General features: G+C 50.2%; 1 protein-coding gene across 6 annotated transcripts; it reads right to left on the reverse strand.

Annotated features, from left to right (window-relative positions):
* Positions 1-3081: 3081 nt before the first annotated feature.
* Positions 3082-13307, reverse strand: LOC123077636 (NADPH:adrenodoxin oxidoreductase, mitochondrial). Of its 6 annotated transcripts, XR_006436750.1 has the most exons (16): positions 13035-13307; positions 11825-12480; positions 11085-11339; positions 10542-10646; positions 9886-9999; positions 9720-9773; positions 9217-9333; positions 8662-8771; positions 8472-8560; positions 8304-8365; positions 4631-4826; positions 4470-4533; positions 4309-4376; positions 4083-4225; positions 3721-3875; positions 3082-3622 (listed from the first exon to the last, which is right to left on the reverse strand). XR_006436750.1 is itself a non-coding variant. In XM_044499934.1 (15 exons), exons 3-15 carry the CDS (start codon positions 11250-11252, stop codon positions 3386-3388), a joined length of 1527 nt encoding a protein of 508 aa, XP_044355869.1. In that variant the 5' UTR covers positions 11253-11339; positions 11825-12480; positions 13035-13307; the 3' UTR covers positions 3082-3385. The 6 variants fall into 6 exon arrangements, 5 of the variants coding, with proteins under 5 accessions (XP_044355869.1, XP_044355872.1, XP_044355870.1 ...); XM_044499934.1 differs by lacking the exon at positions 3721-3875; XM_044499937.1 differs by lacking the exon at positions 3721-3875 and having other exon boundaries at positions 8487-8560; positions 13035-13306.
* Positions 13308-13542: the final 235 nt, after the last annotated feature.

Raw genomic sequence — 13542 nt, forward strand, 5'->3', positions numbered from 1 at the left:
TATGGCTGGTCGACAGGGAGGCACAGAGCTCCGCGGCTGCTCCATGTCGTGCCCCACATCGGCCTCCGCCGCCCCCGCCCGGCACTGTCGCCGGCGAAAGGAGCTGCTGCTCCGGCTTCTGCGGCCGGCCGCGCCCTGGGAGGGAGTGGCGGCCGGCCTCCAGATGAATGTCACGAGGACCCGATTGCGTTTTTTTAGGGATCTTTTTGTCAAACAAAATTGTATCGGGATGTGATTTGGCTTTTTTATTTGCCACGTCACCCTGTCCAGCGGGACCCAGCTGTCATAATCATGCTCAAAATGGCCTAAGCCGTCGACTAGTGTTTTTTGCAAAAAATTAGCCTCGGAATTAGTGGTTTTTGGCACAAAACTGTAAAAGTGTAATTTTTGCAAACCTCGTCTTCAATGTCGATGTTTTCTGCAATTCACTCCGGGAGCTCGACGTGCAGCTTGGGTTGAAGGAGGTGGCTTAATTACTACTGTTCCGTTTCCATTTTCATCTTGGAACTGAGCGATGCAGGTCACGTGTTTGATCTGATGGTGCAACTGCAGGGCAAAGAGATCCTCAAGGCCGTGATGCTGCAGTCCAAGACCGTGCTCACCGACGTTTTCCGAGTAGCCGTACGCGACCTCAGCTCGTTCCCCGAATTCACATTCGCTGATTGGCTTCCTGCATTACAAGGTAATCAGCAACTGGATGACAGTCAAATCCACTAGTTAGCTAAGATCTAGATTGGTTTGGTTCTGAATTTCTGATGGTCATGTAGTACTCCATCCGAAATTACTTGTCGCTCAAACGGGTAGTAATTTCGGACGGAGGTTGGGTTCTCACATGTTTTAATAGCAGAAGTTGAAGTTCTAGAGATATCTTGCATGTCTACTGAAGTTCACTACTTCAATGAGCCACCAGAATCTACTCCAACACTGACACTACACTATCAGATTCAAATTCTTGTTCTTTATGCAGCAACGGAGGAAACTCTTGGGAGAGGAAGACAAGGAGAAGCAGACATCAGAGCGGGCAGCGTCATGAAACCTAGGAGATATTCAGAAATGAACTCTCTGTAACAGCCAAGAGTTGTTCCATGTCCGCAGCCACCAGCCCAGCCAACGTCAAGCGAAACCATAGGATCTGAATGAGCCTCTGTGTGTGTGTGTGTGTGTGTGTGTGTGTGTGTGTGTGTGTGTGTGTGTGTGGCGTTCGGCCGTAACTTGTTTCTGAATCTGTGTCGGGCGTGTGGACTGAATTGTCGATTTAACTTACTGCAAGCCGGATGGCAAAGGACAGAAAAAGAAATAGAAAGAAACTGAACTTGGCGCCTCTGTAATCCTGGTTCCTCTGCTTTCCGCGAAGCACTGCTTACCCCTCCCTCGCTCGCGTCACGGCGGTCGCCGGCGGCCAATGGCTGTTAGATGTATCAGGCATTACAACTGGTATCAGACGTCAGGCGTTCCACGGCGAATCTGGCTGGAGCTGCGAGCAGGTTGGAGCTCTCCCCGTAGAATCCCTGCTCGTCTTCTTCTCTCGGTAGAACCCCAGCCGCCAGTACGATCACCGTCGGGCTGCAGACACCGCAACAATGCAGCTCTAAAGTATGATAAAATTCTTTTCGGTGATGCAGGCTCATAGCATAGTACGTACTCCCTCCGTAAAGAAATATAAGAGCGTTTTTACTTTTTAGTGATTCTAAACACTCGTATTTGTTTACAGAGGGAGTACAGGATATTGAAGCCCTTTGCTCTAGTTACTTCTTTGGAGCATTATAACTTTTAGAATTAGCGTGGACTGAAAATGTTCGTCCATCAAAAGAAATGCCCCTACGCTGCGACCGGGGGAAACCCTATCGCCGCCGCGTCCTCGTCCCTCCCCGACCTCTCCTCCTCGCCGCCGCCGGGGCGCGCTGCCGGGCAAAGCCCGGTCGGCGTCAGCAGCGGCGGGATCTCTTCTCTCACGACTCGCTGGATCTGGCACGGGTGGATCGCGGCGATTGTTGGCGGCGCGGGCTTGGGGGCGATGGCAGGGCTCACGCTCGCGGTTTCCCCTGATGTGCGTGGGAGTCCGCTCGGGGCGCGCGGCGGCGGCCCTCGGCAAGCGGTGGCGGGCGCTGGGCTCTTGACGGCGCTCCGGCGTGTGCAGGCGTCGGCGGTCCCTGTGCGCGGTCGACGGCTCAGTCTCTGATCCGGACGGCGCGGGGGATGGCAGCGGCCCGGCGTGGCCGGCGATCTAGATGCGGTGGTGCCGGCGGCTTGCTGATCTGCTAGTGTTCCAGGGTTCTGCCTGGTGGTGACGGCGGCCCGTGCACAAGAGTTGGATCCCTTCGAACTGATCTGGGTAAAAACTTGCCTTCGGCGTCTGCTAAGACCGGCGGTGGCGGCGCTATCTGCGTCGTTCCCTTCTTGAAGGCATCGCCGTGGAGAAGTTCAAGGCCACTCTCTGCTACCTCCGGGGGAAACCCTAGATCGGATGATCGGATGACGGCGGCGCTCTGGTGTCGTTCCTCCCTTGAGTGCATCATTCTTGAAGGTACACACGTGATCGAGGGACCAGAAGACGGATTCTTTGTGGAGCGATGATTCATCCTACACACTGATGACGACGGATCTTGACGGCGTGGCGCAGTGCAGATTCGGAGTTCGCTGTGGGAGGATGGATTCGTACAGGAGGACGACGCTGTCGGGCGTCGTGGTGGCGTCGATGGCAGAGAGACCTGGCACGGTATATGCAACAGTACAACTTTGAAGATGGATTGGTGGCAGGTGGCTACGGCGGCCTCATACCCGGCAGGCGTCCTGGTTGAGGAGTGCGCCGGACTGGTAGGTGCCCCATACCAGGCAAGCGTCCTGGTTGGGACCTCAGGTCTTAGATGTTTAGGTTTGGCTGTGATGTCTATTTGGTATTAGGCCCAGACTATCTGCGCCCTTCATCAATTGAATAGGTGTAGCAACAGTTGTTGCTTAGACAGTGGCTTTAGTCTTGTTGTTTTTTGGCTTTGTAAGGTCTTATGAGAATAATTAATGAAGTGATCGCACGTATCACCCAGATGCAGAGGCCGGGGGTCATCCTCCTTTTCTAAAAGAAAATCAAAAGAAATGCCCATGATTAGATGAAGTGGCAAAGTTCATATAGCAGTTCTACTCCTCAGGACTACAATCGTTTCATGTGGCTGCAGTGGTCGAGCCTTTTGGGGATTTTAACCAGGATTGGCAGTACTGTGTATGCGTACGAGTGATTCACTGCTAAGACTGCATTATTAGCACTTGACTTTCATTGGCTCATCGGTATGTACGTGATTGGCTGTTCTTTCAGTATTCAGATTGTGCCTCGCAGTCTGTTTCTTTGATTCGGTTTACGCCTGAACCAGCAGCCCCGTTCGATGCCCTTCAATCAACCCTCCCTTGCGGCTTCCAGGAGCTCATTCCATCTGGTGATCTTCTCCCTAGGCTTGTTCTTCAGCTCGCCGTCCGCCTTCTCTTTGGTGTCGATCTTCTCCCAGCCATCAAACGGCACGTAGCGGGCATTCTTCTGTTCCAGAATCTCAAGTAGTCCCCGCCGGCCTTGCCTTTTCGGACCAGATGGGTCCGTGAACAAGCCCTTCCTGTCGTCTTCAAGGATGCTATCCACCTGTCAATCAACTAATATTTAGAACAGTTCCTCAAAGACAAATTTCATCGAGCAGCTTGCTTGGCAACACCATTATAAATCGACAAATTACGTCGTACCTTGATGCTGAATAAGTTTTTTCTGAGTTGGGTGTGAAATAAAATCACATTTTAATGTTTTCAACATTCTGGCCAAATTCCATGATGTACATATTACGGGGATGAAGCACGAAGCTTCACACAAACCATAAGCCAAAAACATGCCGATTTGTGTGCTGGGCAGAAAAGGGGAGGTGTCAAATAAAGCAGCTGAAAGTGTAGCTAAATTATTATTTCTACAGCACAGAAATTTGCATGATCACGCTTCATATCGCGACGTGCGCCTAGGAATTGTTTGGAAGAAAAGCAGCCAACAAAATACCAAGATATCTTAAGGGCAGTTCCACCATGGTATTATTATTATTATGATTTAAAGTACATACCGTTTCTTCGGCACAATGGAGATTTGTAGCAACAATCCCAGTTGGTCCTCTCTTCAACCATCCTACCACGTACAGTCCTGGCTCCACCGTGGCAGTCTCTGATTCACTGGACAGAACTCTGCCCCTCAAATTTGGGACAACTCCTGCAACAAATAGTGTTAAACAAACATTAAAAACTTCTTTATGGATTAGAAAGGGCTGTAAATAAGAAGGCAATACCACACACCTCTGTATTTGTCGAAGGACAAACCTTCTATTGGCAAGGATTTGTAACCAATACTCTTCAAAACAATTCTAAGAAGAAGATAGATACTTAAGATGGGCCTTAGAAACCTAGAGTTAATTGGTCACATAAAAATTCAAGAAAATATGAGCTAAAGCACTTACCCACATTTTAGTTCTTCAAACTCACCAGTTCCAACTGCCACCTGCTTTCCAGTTGCTCCATCATCTATAGAGCCAACAAAACTAACTGTCAAAACTTGTACCCAAAACAAATCGCCAAAACTTATACCCAAAAATAATCAAGAATACTCCCTACATCTGACCTTTTAAGAGAGTCTTTTCAAGTTCCATAGCACCAACCGTGGAACCATCTTCTGAAGGGAGAAATTTGGTAGGTTTCCTAAAAAACACAAAATGAAGCTCCTTTTGGTCATTATCGTTGTTTTCCTGATGCACGGTAGCAGCTTTCGATAGCAGCTCATACACCCGTCTTTTTATTCTACTATTCCTCATCTCCTCCTGCAATGAGATATCAGATTTCTTTTATCACAAGCGAGAAGACCACATCAGAGAAGGTGGAGGGAACATTCAGAAAGTCAATTTAGCAGCATGTTTGCAAATACCATAGTGACGGACATGTACGAGTAACAAGTTTTACAGCACTGTGATTTAAATATTAGCAAAGGTTGGTTTGTAACTGTTGCAACCAAGAGCTGTAAACATTTATTGGCCAGTGTCAATCTCAGCACATAACCAAAATGGACAGAATGCTGCTAAATGCTAATTGTCAACTGAATCCCAACAGTTTTGAGTGCTGCACTTTCTCCAGAAGCAGTAAATACACCAACCTTTTTTTACGGGTTCAGTAACACATTCTAGCTAAATAGCTGATCTTATGTATACACAAAACACTTCCAATATTTCTTCACTAAAATTAGTTACCTGATGTTCTAGTGCTCACAGAAAATAAAAGGGAAGTGCAGGATTTTTAATGATAAATGGCCATTGCTGTTATGACCGGCATATTAGGGGTTTAGCCCAGTGGGTTGTGGCCCAAGTTATCTTTATCATTATTAGGGGCATATTAGGGGTTTAGCCCAGTGGGTTGTGGCCCAAGTTATCTTATCATTATTAGGGGCTTAGCCCAATTATCTTATCGTTATTAGGATCGTTTGCTTAGGAGTCAAGTAAACCTCTCTATATAAGGAGAGGAGATGTATCAATCTAATCAAGCAAGAAGCAATCATTATTTGCTCGGCTTCCCTTAGGGAGCCGGGAGACCTAACCCTAGCCACCTCTTGCGTCCGCCGCCGTCGCACCAGCCGCAAGGACGGCGCCCAGCCGCCGGCCGCCGCGCAATCTCCTCCTCCCTCCTCCCTCCTTCCCCTACAGGCTACGCCCTAGACCGGGTAGAACCCTAGTTTCTACCAATTTGGTATCTAGAGACTCGGGCTCGATCATGTCTTCGTCAACGCCAACGCCGCCGCTGCCAATCATCACCACCGCACCGATGACCACCGCCGGTTCCCCAACGCCACCGGCCCCGGTCACCGTCACCACCGCCGGTTCCCCCACGCCGCCGGCCCTGGTCACCTCCGCTGCGCCGACAACCGCCGTTTTCACGCCGGAAGAAGTCACCAGCATCTTGCGGGATCTCGTGACGGCCGTCCAGGGCATCCATCTGTACCTGGCCGGACCGCACGCACCTCCGCCGGTTGCGACTACCGCCGCCTACGGCCACCCCGCGCTGCCGTGGCCGTCCCAGGGCGCGCCTGCAATTGGCGGGCCACCGCTGCTGCCGTTCCAGGCGGGGCACCCCAGCGGGCCGCCTCCGCCGCCGCTGCACCTGCCCTGGTACTCGGTACCCGCGGCGATCGCCGGGGCCCCTCCGTCGCTCCAGCCGCCGCCCGCCCCAGCGCCGTTCTGGCCGCAGTGGCCCGCGCTGGTTCTCGCGGCGCCACCCGCGCCCGCCCCAGCGCCGCAGTGGCCCGCGCCGGTGCAGCTCCCACCGCCGCTGCCCAGCTCCGGACTGGGCCAGTCCACACCGGGAGGCCTCCCGATCCAGCTGGTCCGGTTTCCACCGTCACCGTCCCCGATCCCGGCCTGGCTAACCAGGACGTCGCCACCGCCAGTTTACACGGAGGCCGGGGACCCACCGGTACCCACGCTGCAGTCTGGGGCCTCGTCCGGTTCCGCGGGGGCCTACGACGGCCTCCCCACCGTTGACCGGGCGCCGTCATCATCACTGCTCCGCACCACCGAGCCAGTCGGCCATGGCGCGCCGACCCAGACGCCGCCACGGTTCGCCAAGATCGACTTCGCCACTTATGACGGCACAGAGGACCCGCTTAACTGGCTCAACCAGTGTGAGCAGTTTTTCCGTGGACAGCGCACGCTCGCGTCGGAGCGCACTTGGCTGGCATCCTACCACCTCCGCGGTGCAGCCCAGACCTGGTACTACGCCCTCGAGCAGGACGAGGGCAGCATGCCCCCTTGGGAGCGCTTCCGCGAGCTCTGCCTCCTTCGTTTTGGGCACCCGATCCACGGGAGCCGCCTGGCGGAGCTAGGCCGCCTTCCCTTCACCTCCACGGTTCAGGACTTAGCCGACCGTTTCCAGGCCCTGGCATGCCACGCGTCGGGCATGACGGCGCAGCAGCGGGACGACCTCTTTGTCGGTGGACTTCCGGATCACATCCGCGTGGACGTGGAGCTTCAGGGACCCTAGGGTCTCTAGACGGCCATGTACTACGCCCGGGCGTTCGAGCGCCGCGCGGTGGCCGTCCAGCAGGAATCACTGTCCCGGGCCGCTGGGTCGCTACCCTGGCCAGATCCTGCGCAGGGTCGGCCTACTCAAGCTTCCGCGGCACCCCTCGCCGCGACCGCGGCGCGCCCGTTCCGCCGGCTCACCTCGGCTGAGCTACTCGAGCGTCGCCGCCAAGGGTTGTGCTTCAACTGCGACGAGCCCTACACGCCTGCCCGCGACTCTTCTACCTGGAGGTTGCAGACTACATTCCGGAGGACGCCGTCGCCGCCGACCTGGCCGCCCCAGCTGTCGCGAAGGTGTTTGACGCTGGTTGATCACCTTGAGGAGTTCAGCAAGCGCTTCCCCATCTTACAGCTCGAGGACGAGCTGTTTGTGCAGGCGGGGAGAAGTGTTATGACCGGCATATTAGGGGTTTAGCCCAGTGGGTTGTGGCCCAAGTTATCATATCATTATTAAGGGCATATTAGGGGTGTAGCCCAGTGGGTTGTGGCCCAAGTTATCTTATCATTATTAGGGGCTTAGCCCAATTATCTTATCATTATTAGGATCGTTTGCTTAGGAGTCAAGTAAACCTCTCTATATAAGGAGAGGAGATGTATCAATCTAATCAAGCAAGAAGCAATCATTATTTGCTCGGCTTCCCTTAGGGAGCCGGGAGACCTAACCCTAGCCACCTCTTGCGTCCGCCGCCGTCGCACCAGCCGCAAGGACGGCGCCCAGCCGCCGGCCGCCGCGCAATCTCCTCCTCCCTCCTCCCTCCTTCCCCTACAGGCTACGCCCTAGACCGGGTAGAACCCTAGTTTCTACCAATTGCTCACTATCCTTCATCTCTCTGCCCCTCCCCATCCTAGATGTTGCCTAACAGCCCACACGCACCATGCAATTTCCCTATAGCACCGTCCCCTACGCAGTGGTTTCTCTACCAACATGCTTTCTGCTAAAAGAACTAGGTGCCTCGGTTCCAATAACAAAGTTTTCCCATATTACAAGCAACATTTTAGCCAACATGATCATGTGCAAGAATAAGAAGCAGATTTGAGCAGAATCAGCTCAAGCCAGCCAAAAACTGGCTCTAGCTGCCACTGGTAAAGAGCAACACATTCATATCCCTAAATTTGTCGAGTTTCAGAAACTAGGCTAGTCATGATTCATGGGGCAAGAAAGCAATAGATGGTGACCCGGTCAGTCACAAAACACAATGTGCAATGCCTGCCATACTTTACTGCACAAACCTTATCCGCAGGCGATGTCGCAAGATCAGCCTCCTTGATGTAAACATTCACATTTTTCAAACCTACATGATGTCAGTTTAAGAATAAGAATGTAGCATGATGTCAGTCTAATACAAAAGACACTCATATTGATGTGTGTGTTCAAGAAAAAAATGTATTAAGTCTTACACATTTTGTAATTACCCAAAATTTCACGTAATTCCTTTGCTGTGCAAGCTGCCTGTACTGGGCCTCGTCGCCCAACCAAGTAAACCTTCCTTTACATAAACCGCCAAATGCAACACAAGTATTTTATTATCATTCTAACATAAAGAAGAGCTGAAAACAATTGAAAGTCTTCTACCAAAATCAGGGATACCTTATTGTGCTGCTACGGAGAGCATCCAAAGCATAATCAGCAATATCTGTGGAAGCCAACTCGGTTGTACAGCGAAGAAGAATACGGGCAACATCAAGCGCAACATTTCCCTTGATTATAATTAATAGCATGACAAAAAAAACACATTACATTGGGCATATGATGGAACACTCATGTTTATGTTCCCGTAGAAGGACATCTCTTTCCAAAAATCTTGTGAAAACAAAAATAAAGCACAATACTCACCCCAGAAGAAGGGTAATAAACACACTAAATTACAAACTTCCTATAACAGCAACAGAGTTATGACAATTCAAACAAGATTGCTCTACCGAAGGAGCTTAAATTGCTTTTCCCATTTTACATAGTGACATAGTACTTCAAGATTAAATGAAATAATATGAATCTCTTGATTTAGAATGAAATTATGGACCGGATGTAGTTCAAGTTAAGAAAAATTGAGGAGTGTGTAACTTTATTGTTGTCAACGCCATAATGTTGATACACTGTTTGAAATTCAAATGGTGATTCCGTTACAAGACCAAAATCATATACCTGTCCAAGGACCACAGCAGAATCTGTGTTTGTCAAGTCAGGTGCCAAGTTGCACATGTCTGGGTGCCCATTATACCACCATACAAACTCTCGAGCAGAATGTATTCCTCTGAGGTCCTATATATATAAAGAAGATATCAAGAATAAACCAACCCACAGACACGACAAAGAAAAAAAATCATGCTTACACACTATATGCTATGCCTATAGCACGTAATAGCATGTTCCAGTTGAGTTTGTATTTCCAGTGATACTATTTCATGTGCAATTATTGATAGATGATTAAGCAAACTTTGGTGGTTTCTTTATTTTGGTGATAATATCAATATAAGTACCATATGCACTCTACTCTCATGTGGTACACATGATAAATCACTGACGAGGCTAAACAAACAAAGTACCATTAGTGACCAATAAAAGAAAGACTAAATCTAAAATGATGCTTGTGCCCATCAAAATCTGTGGCATAAAGATTAACTAAGGAAGTCAAAAATATGCTATACCTCCCCAGGAATACCAAATGATCTATCACTTTCTGCACCATAAGCAAGAACAACCTGTTAATCAGTAATACTAAGTCAGCATTATCCAGAACGAACTTCATAGAGATATAGCAACAGAAAAAATAGCTACTTGGCAAAAAGGATAGACCAATGGGCATCTACTTACAACATCGTATGTCTTTCGAAGCTCTGATAGAGATAAATCACTTCCAAGTGTTACATTCCCAAAAAAAGAGCAGCGGGGATTCGCAGCTACACGAGAAAATTGGTTTACCACAATCTGTTGAAAGAACATGGAAAAATTAATCTTCTAAGGGATTTATTTAGTGCTATAGTATGCCAACTGAGAAGGCAGGTAAAATCACGAGGCGATAAAGCAACTTGTACAGATATTGGTTGAACCAATGAATTACTTCTTCAATATGGTGCAAGGAAGTACACCACCTGTCCAACTCTAAAGAAAACATGTTTCTTAATTTCATGCAGTTACGGTAGTAGCTACTGTAGATTAAAATTTATTGCATTTTATTTTCACAATAAGACCACGCGTGTCCATCTACCGCGGAGCTTACACTCAACATCAGGAGGAGGCACAGCTTTGGGTCAAGGCTGGAGCCACAGGACTTAACAACATTCTCGATGTAGCCTAGTTTCTGTATTGGGGCTGAGCAACCCCCTAGCCCTATGCTCCCTGCTGCTCCCGGCTACGCCTTCTTGTGCATGTAGCTTGGGAGTCACAGCTACTATTTTTTCTTCCCTCTCTATCAATGGAACTATACGCTTGCGTATTCACAAAAAAAGAGAACAGAATGGAATGCTCACCTTTGTTTCTGGATGATCTGGAGCCACTCCAGAACGAACTAAGCCAAACGGTGTCGGCAACCTGTCAATAATATCGACTCGCACTCCTTCATGACCCTTTAGCATCTGTTTATAATCAACAAAAGACCGAATGAACACCAAACAAGTACGCAGAAAGAATTAAAGTAACTCCTGAAACAAAAACCCTTCGAAAGATCTTTAGCCTGAATATGTTCTTTTCCTTCTCCTGTTGCAACATATGCAAGAGAAAACTCCATATGCGTTGCTGTAAAAACATGGTTTCGTGTTTAAGGTTTTGTTGCAACAGCAGGTTCCAGCTTTCAGACCACATCTCATTTTACAAGAACTATTAAGCTACACAGTTCCACGGCTAACACTGCTCCTTAGCATTTAGATTTTCATAGAACTGAATTCAGGGAAATTTTGCAACTATAGCACAGAATAAAGCACTGAAACACTATCACAATGAAGAAAAGGACACGGGATAAGCAAAGAAACCAATCCCCAAAGAGAGGCAAAAACAAGGGAACCAAATGGCCGCACCTTTTCGGCCGTGTAGAACCCGGCGGGGCCGCTGCCGACGACGCACACGTGGAGCGGGTCGCGCGAAGAACCAGCGGTGGCGGTGGCGGTGGCGGAGGCGGAGTAGCGCATCGGCCGCAGGAACAACATAAGCCTCCTCGTGTGGGGGAGAAGAAGCCGGCGACCCATCTCCGAGCACCCACGTGGTTGGCGAGGCGCCCGTAGAGATGGGAACAGCCGCTGCTCGCGAGTGGCCGATGCAATAGGGATGGTGGCCTGCATAAATGTTGGAAATGCTCATATACATTAATTCATTGTCTGATTCTCCTCCAAACTTGGTTGCGCCCGTGAAGGTATGAAGCAATGCAATTCATTTTCATACAAATTATGTTTGACATTACTAATAGTACTGGCAATCAGTTTTTGCGATGCGCAGGAACACATTTACAACAAGCTACCAAGTACCAACCATCCGTAGCAGAAAGTCACTATTTGACGAACAAATTTGTCCGCATATGCAACCATGGCTCCATCCAGCATACAAGCACGCAAAAATATGACTAGGTGCAACAGCCAACAAGCATCAAGCCACCAATACTTCAATAGCAAATTAGCAAGCAGCAACTCCAATCGGGACACTGAACCGCAACAACATAGAGCATATGCACTAATATCTAATTCTATACAGCATCACATGATCAACGGACAACAGAAGCATCGTAAAACAGAGTACGGGAAAGAATCGGGACAGTGAAACATACAAAGTCGCGGGAGGCGAGAGCCGAACAGCAGCGGCGACGGGGAACCTTGGGGGTCCTGACTCAAGCGCACAGCGGCCGAGCGGCGGCGTCCAATGGAGAGCCTTGTACTTGAGCGGCCTCCCTGGACAGCTTGGGGACGAACGACGCTGGCCCCTGAGAGCCTGGATTCGAGCCTTGACCGGCGGCGGTGCGGACTCGCTGCAGCGGAGGCGCGGTGTGGCCGGCGGGAACGGCCAGCGGCACGGGGCTGTGGCCGGCGGGGGGTGGCGGCAGGAAGGGGATCGAGCTGAGGGCGGGGGAGGCGAATTGGAGGCGGGGCAGGAACGTGCGGGAGGGGAAATCAGTATTTTTTTTTAGCCTTTCCTCTCAATTTTTGGCATCGGCAATGAAACCGACCGGTTCGCTGCAAACCACCCGGTTCACCGGTTTGGTTTGACCAAAACCGGACGGTTCGACCGGTTTTTCTGGTTTGAAAGCATGGACGGTCCCAGTGCTTAACCAGCTGCTAAGGGTGTGTTTGGTAGCTATTCCCACCCTAGCATAGGTGTTCCCCTTTGAGACATGCTTAGTCTAGACATGCTAAATACATGCAACTGCAGCTGTTTGGTAGCAATGTATGTACTGATGCATGCTGAGCTGAGACTGTGTTTGGTAGCCTGCATCAGAGAAGACATGGTGTGCTGAGACGGTGTTTGGTAGACTGCATGAGGTATGCTGCATGAATGAATATTTTGCCTTATGTTGGATGAGATAACTAAAACAATTCAAGCAATAAAACATTACTATGCCAACATAATCTGAATGATGATAATGTGAAGAAAAAAATTCAACAATTAACATAAGACATAATAAGCCAGAATTGTAGCAGTGCATCACTAGGTTCACATTACATTAGACATAATAACCATAATTTTTTCAGCATGACAAGCAATGAACACAGATAAATAGTTCAATAAATTCCTGTTCCAATTATGATAAGCAATTTTGTCAGCATGACAAGCATGATAAGCAATTCTCTCTTATTCCACTTTAGCTCTAGCCTGTTCAAGGTGGGGAGCCGAGTCAGGAACAAGATCTCTTCTCTGTTCTTCCCTGTACAGCAACAAGAGCTCTACCCTGTTCAAGGTGGGGAGCCGAGGTAGGAAGGACGGATAGGGGAAGGAAGAGAGGAGGAAGGAGGGGGAAGGGAAGGGACGGGCGGATCTGCTACCTTCAGCACGGTGGCGGTGGCGAGTTGAGGACGGCCAGGAGCAGGGGCGGGGCGGCGACGAGTCGAGGACCGGCCAGGCGTACGGGCGGGGCGGCGGCGACGTACACCTTCAACACGACGACCGGGGGTTGAAGAAGGAGGGGCCCGGCGGCGGGGTAGCGCGAGGGGATCGACGGCGGGCGGGCGCTGGCGGCTAGGTTAGATGGGGTCGCGCGAGGGGAGGGGGGAGCGGGTCGCGCGAGGGCAGGGGCGGGGTGGTCGTTCGAGAGAAAGTGGGTCGGGGGGAGATTTTTCTCCTGTGCGGTCTCAGCCTCGCTCGACCCGGCAGGCATGTGTGGGGTGCTTGGACTCAGCTATGTGGAGGCCCTTTTTAGCATCGGTTCGACTATGCCCGAGGGAGCCCATACAGTCTACCAAACAGAGAAAAGTGGGTCGGATAGGGAACTTTTAGGCCTATACACTCTTCATGCATGCTATCAAACACACCCTAAGGCCTTGTACAATGGGG

The sequence above is a fragment of the Triticum aestivum genome, chromosome 3D, assembly GCF_018294505.1.
Source record: "Triticum aestivum cultivar Chinese Spring chromosome 3D, IWGSC CS RefSeq v2.1, whole genome shotgun sequence".
NCBI lineage: Eukaryota > Viridiplantae > Streptophyta > Magnoliopsida > Poales > Poaceae > Triticum > Triticum aestivum.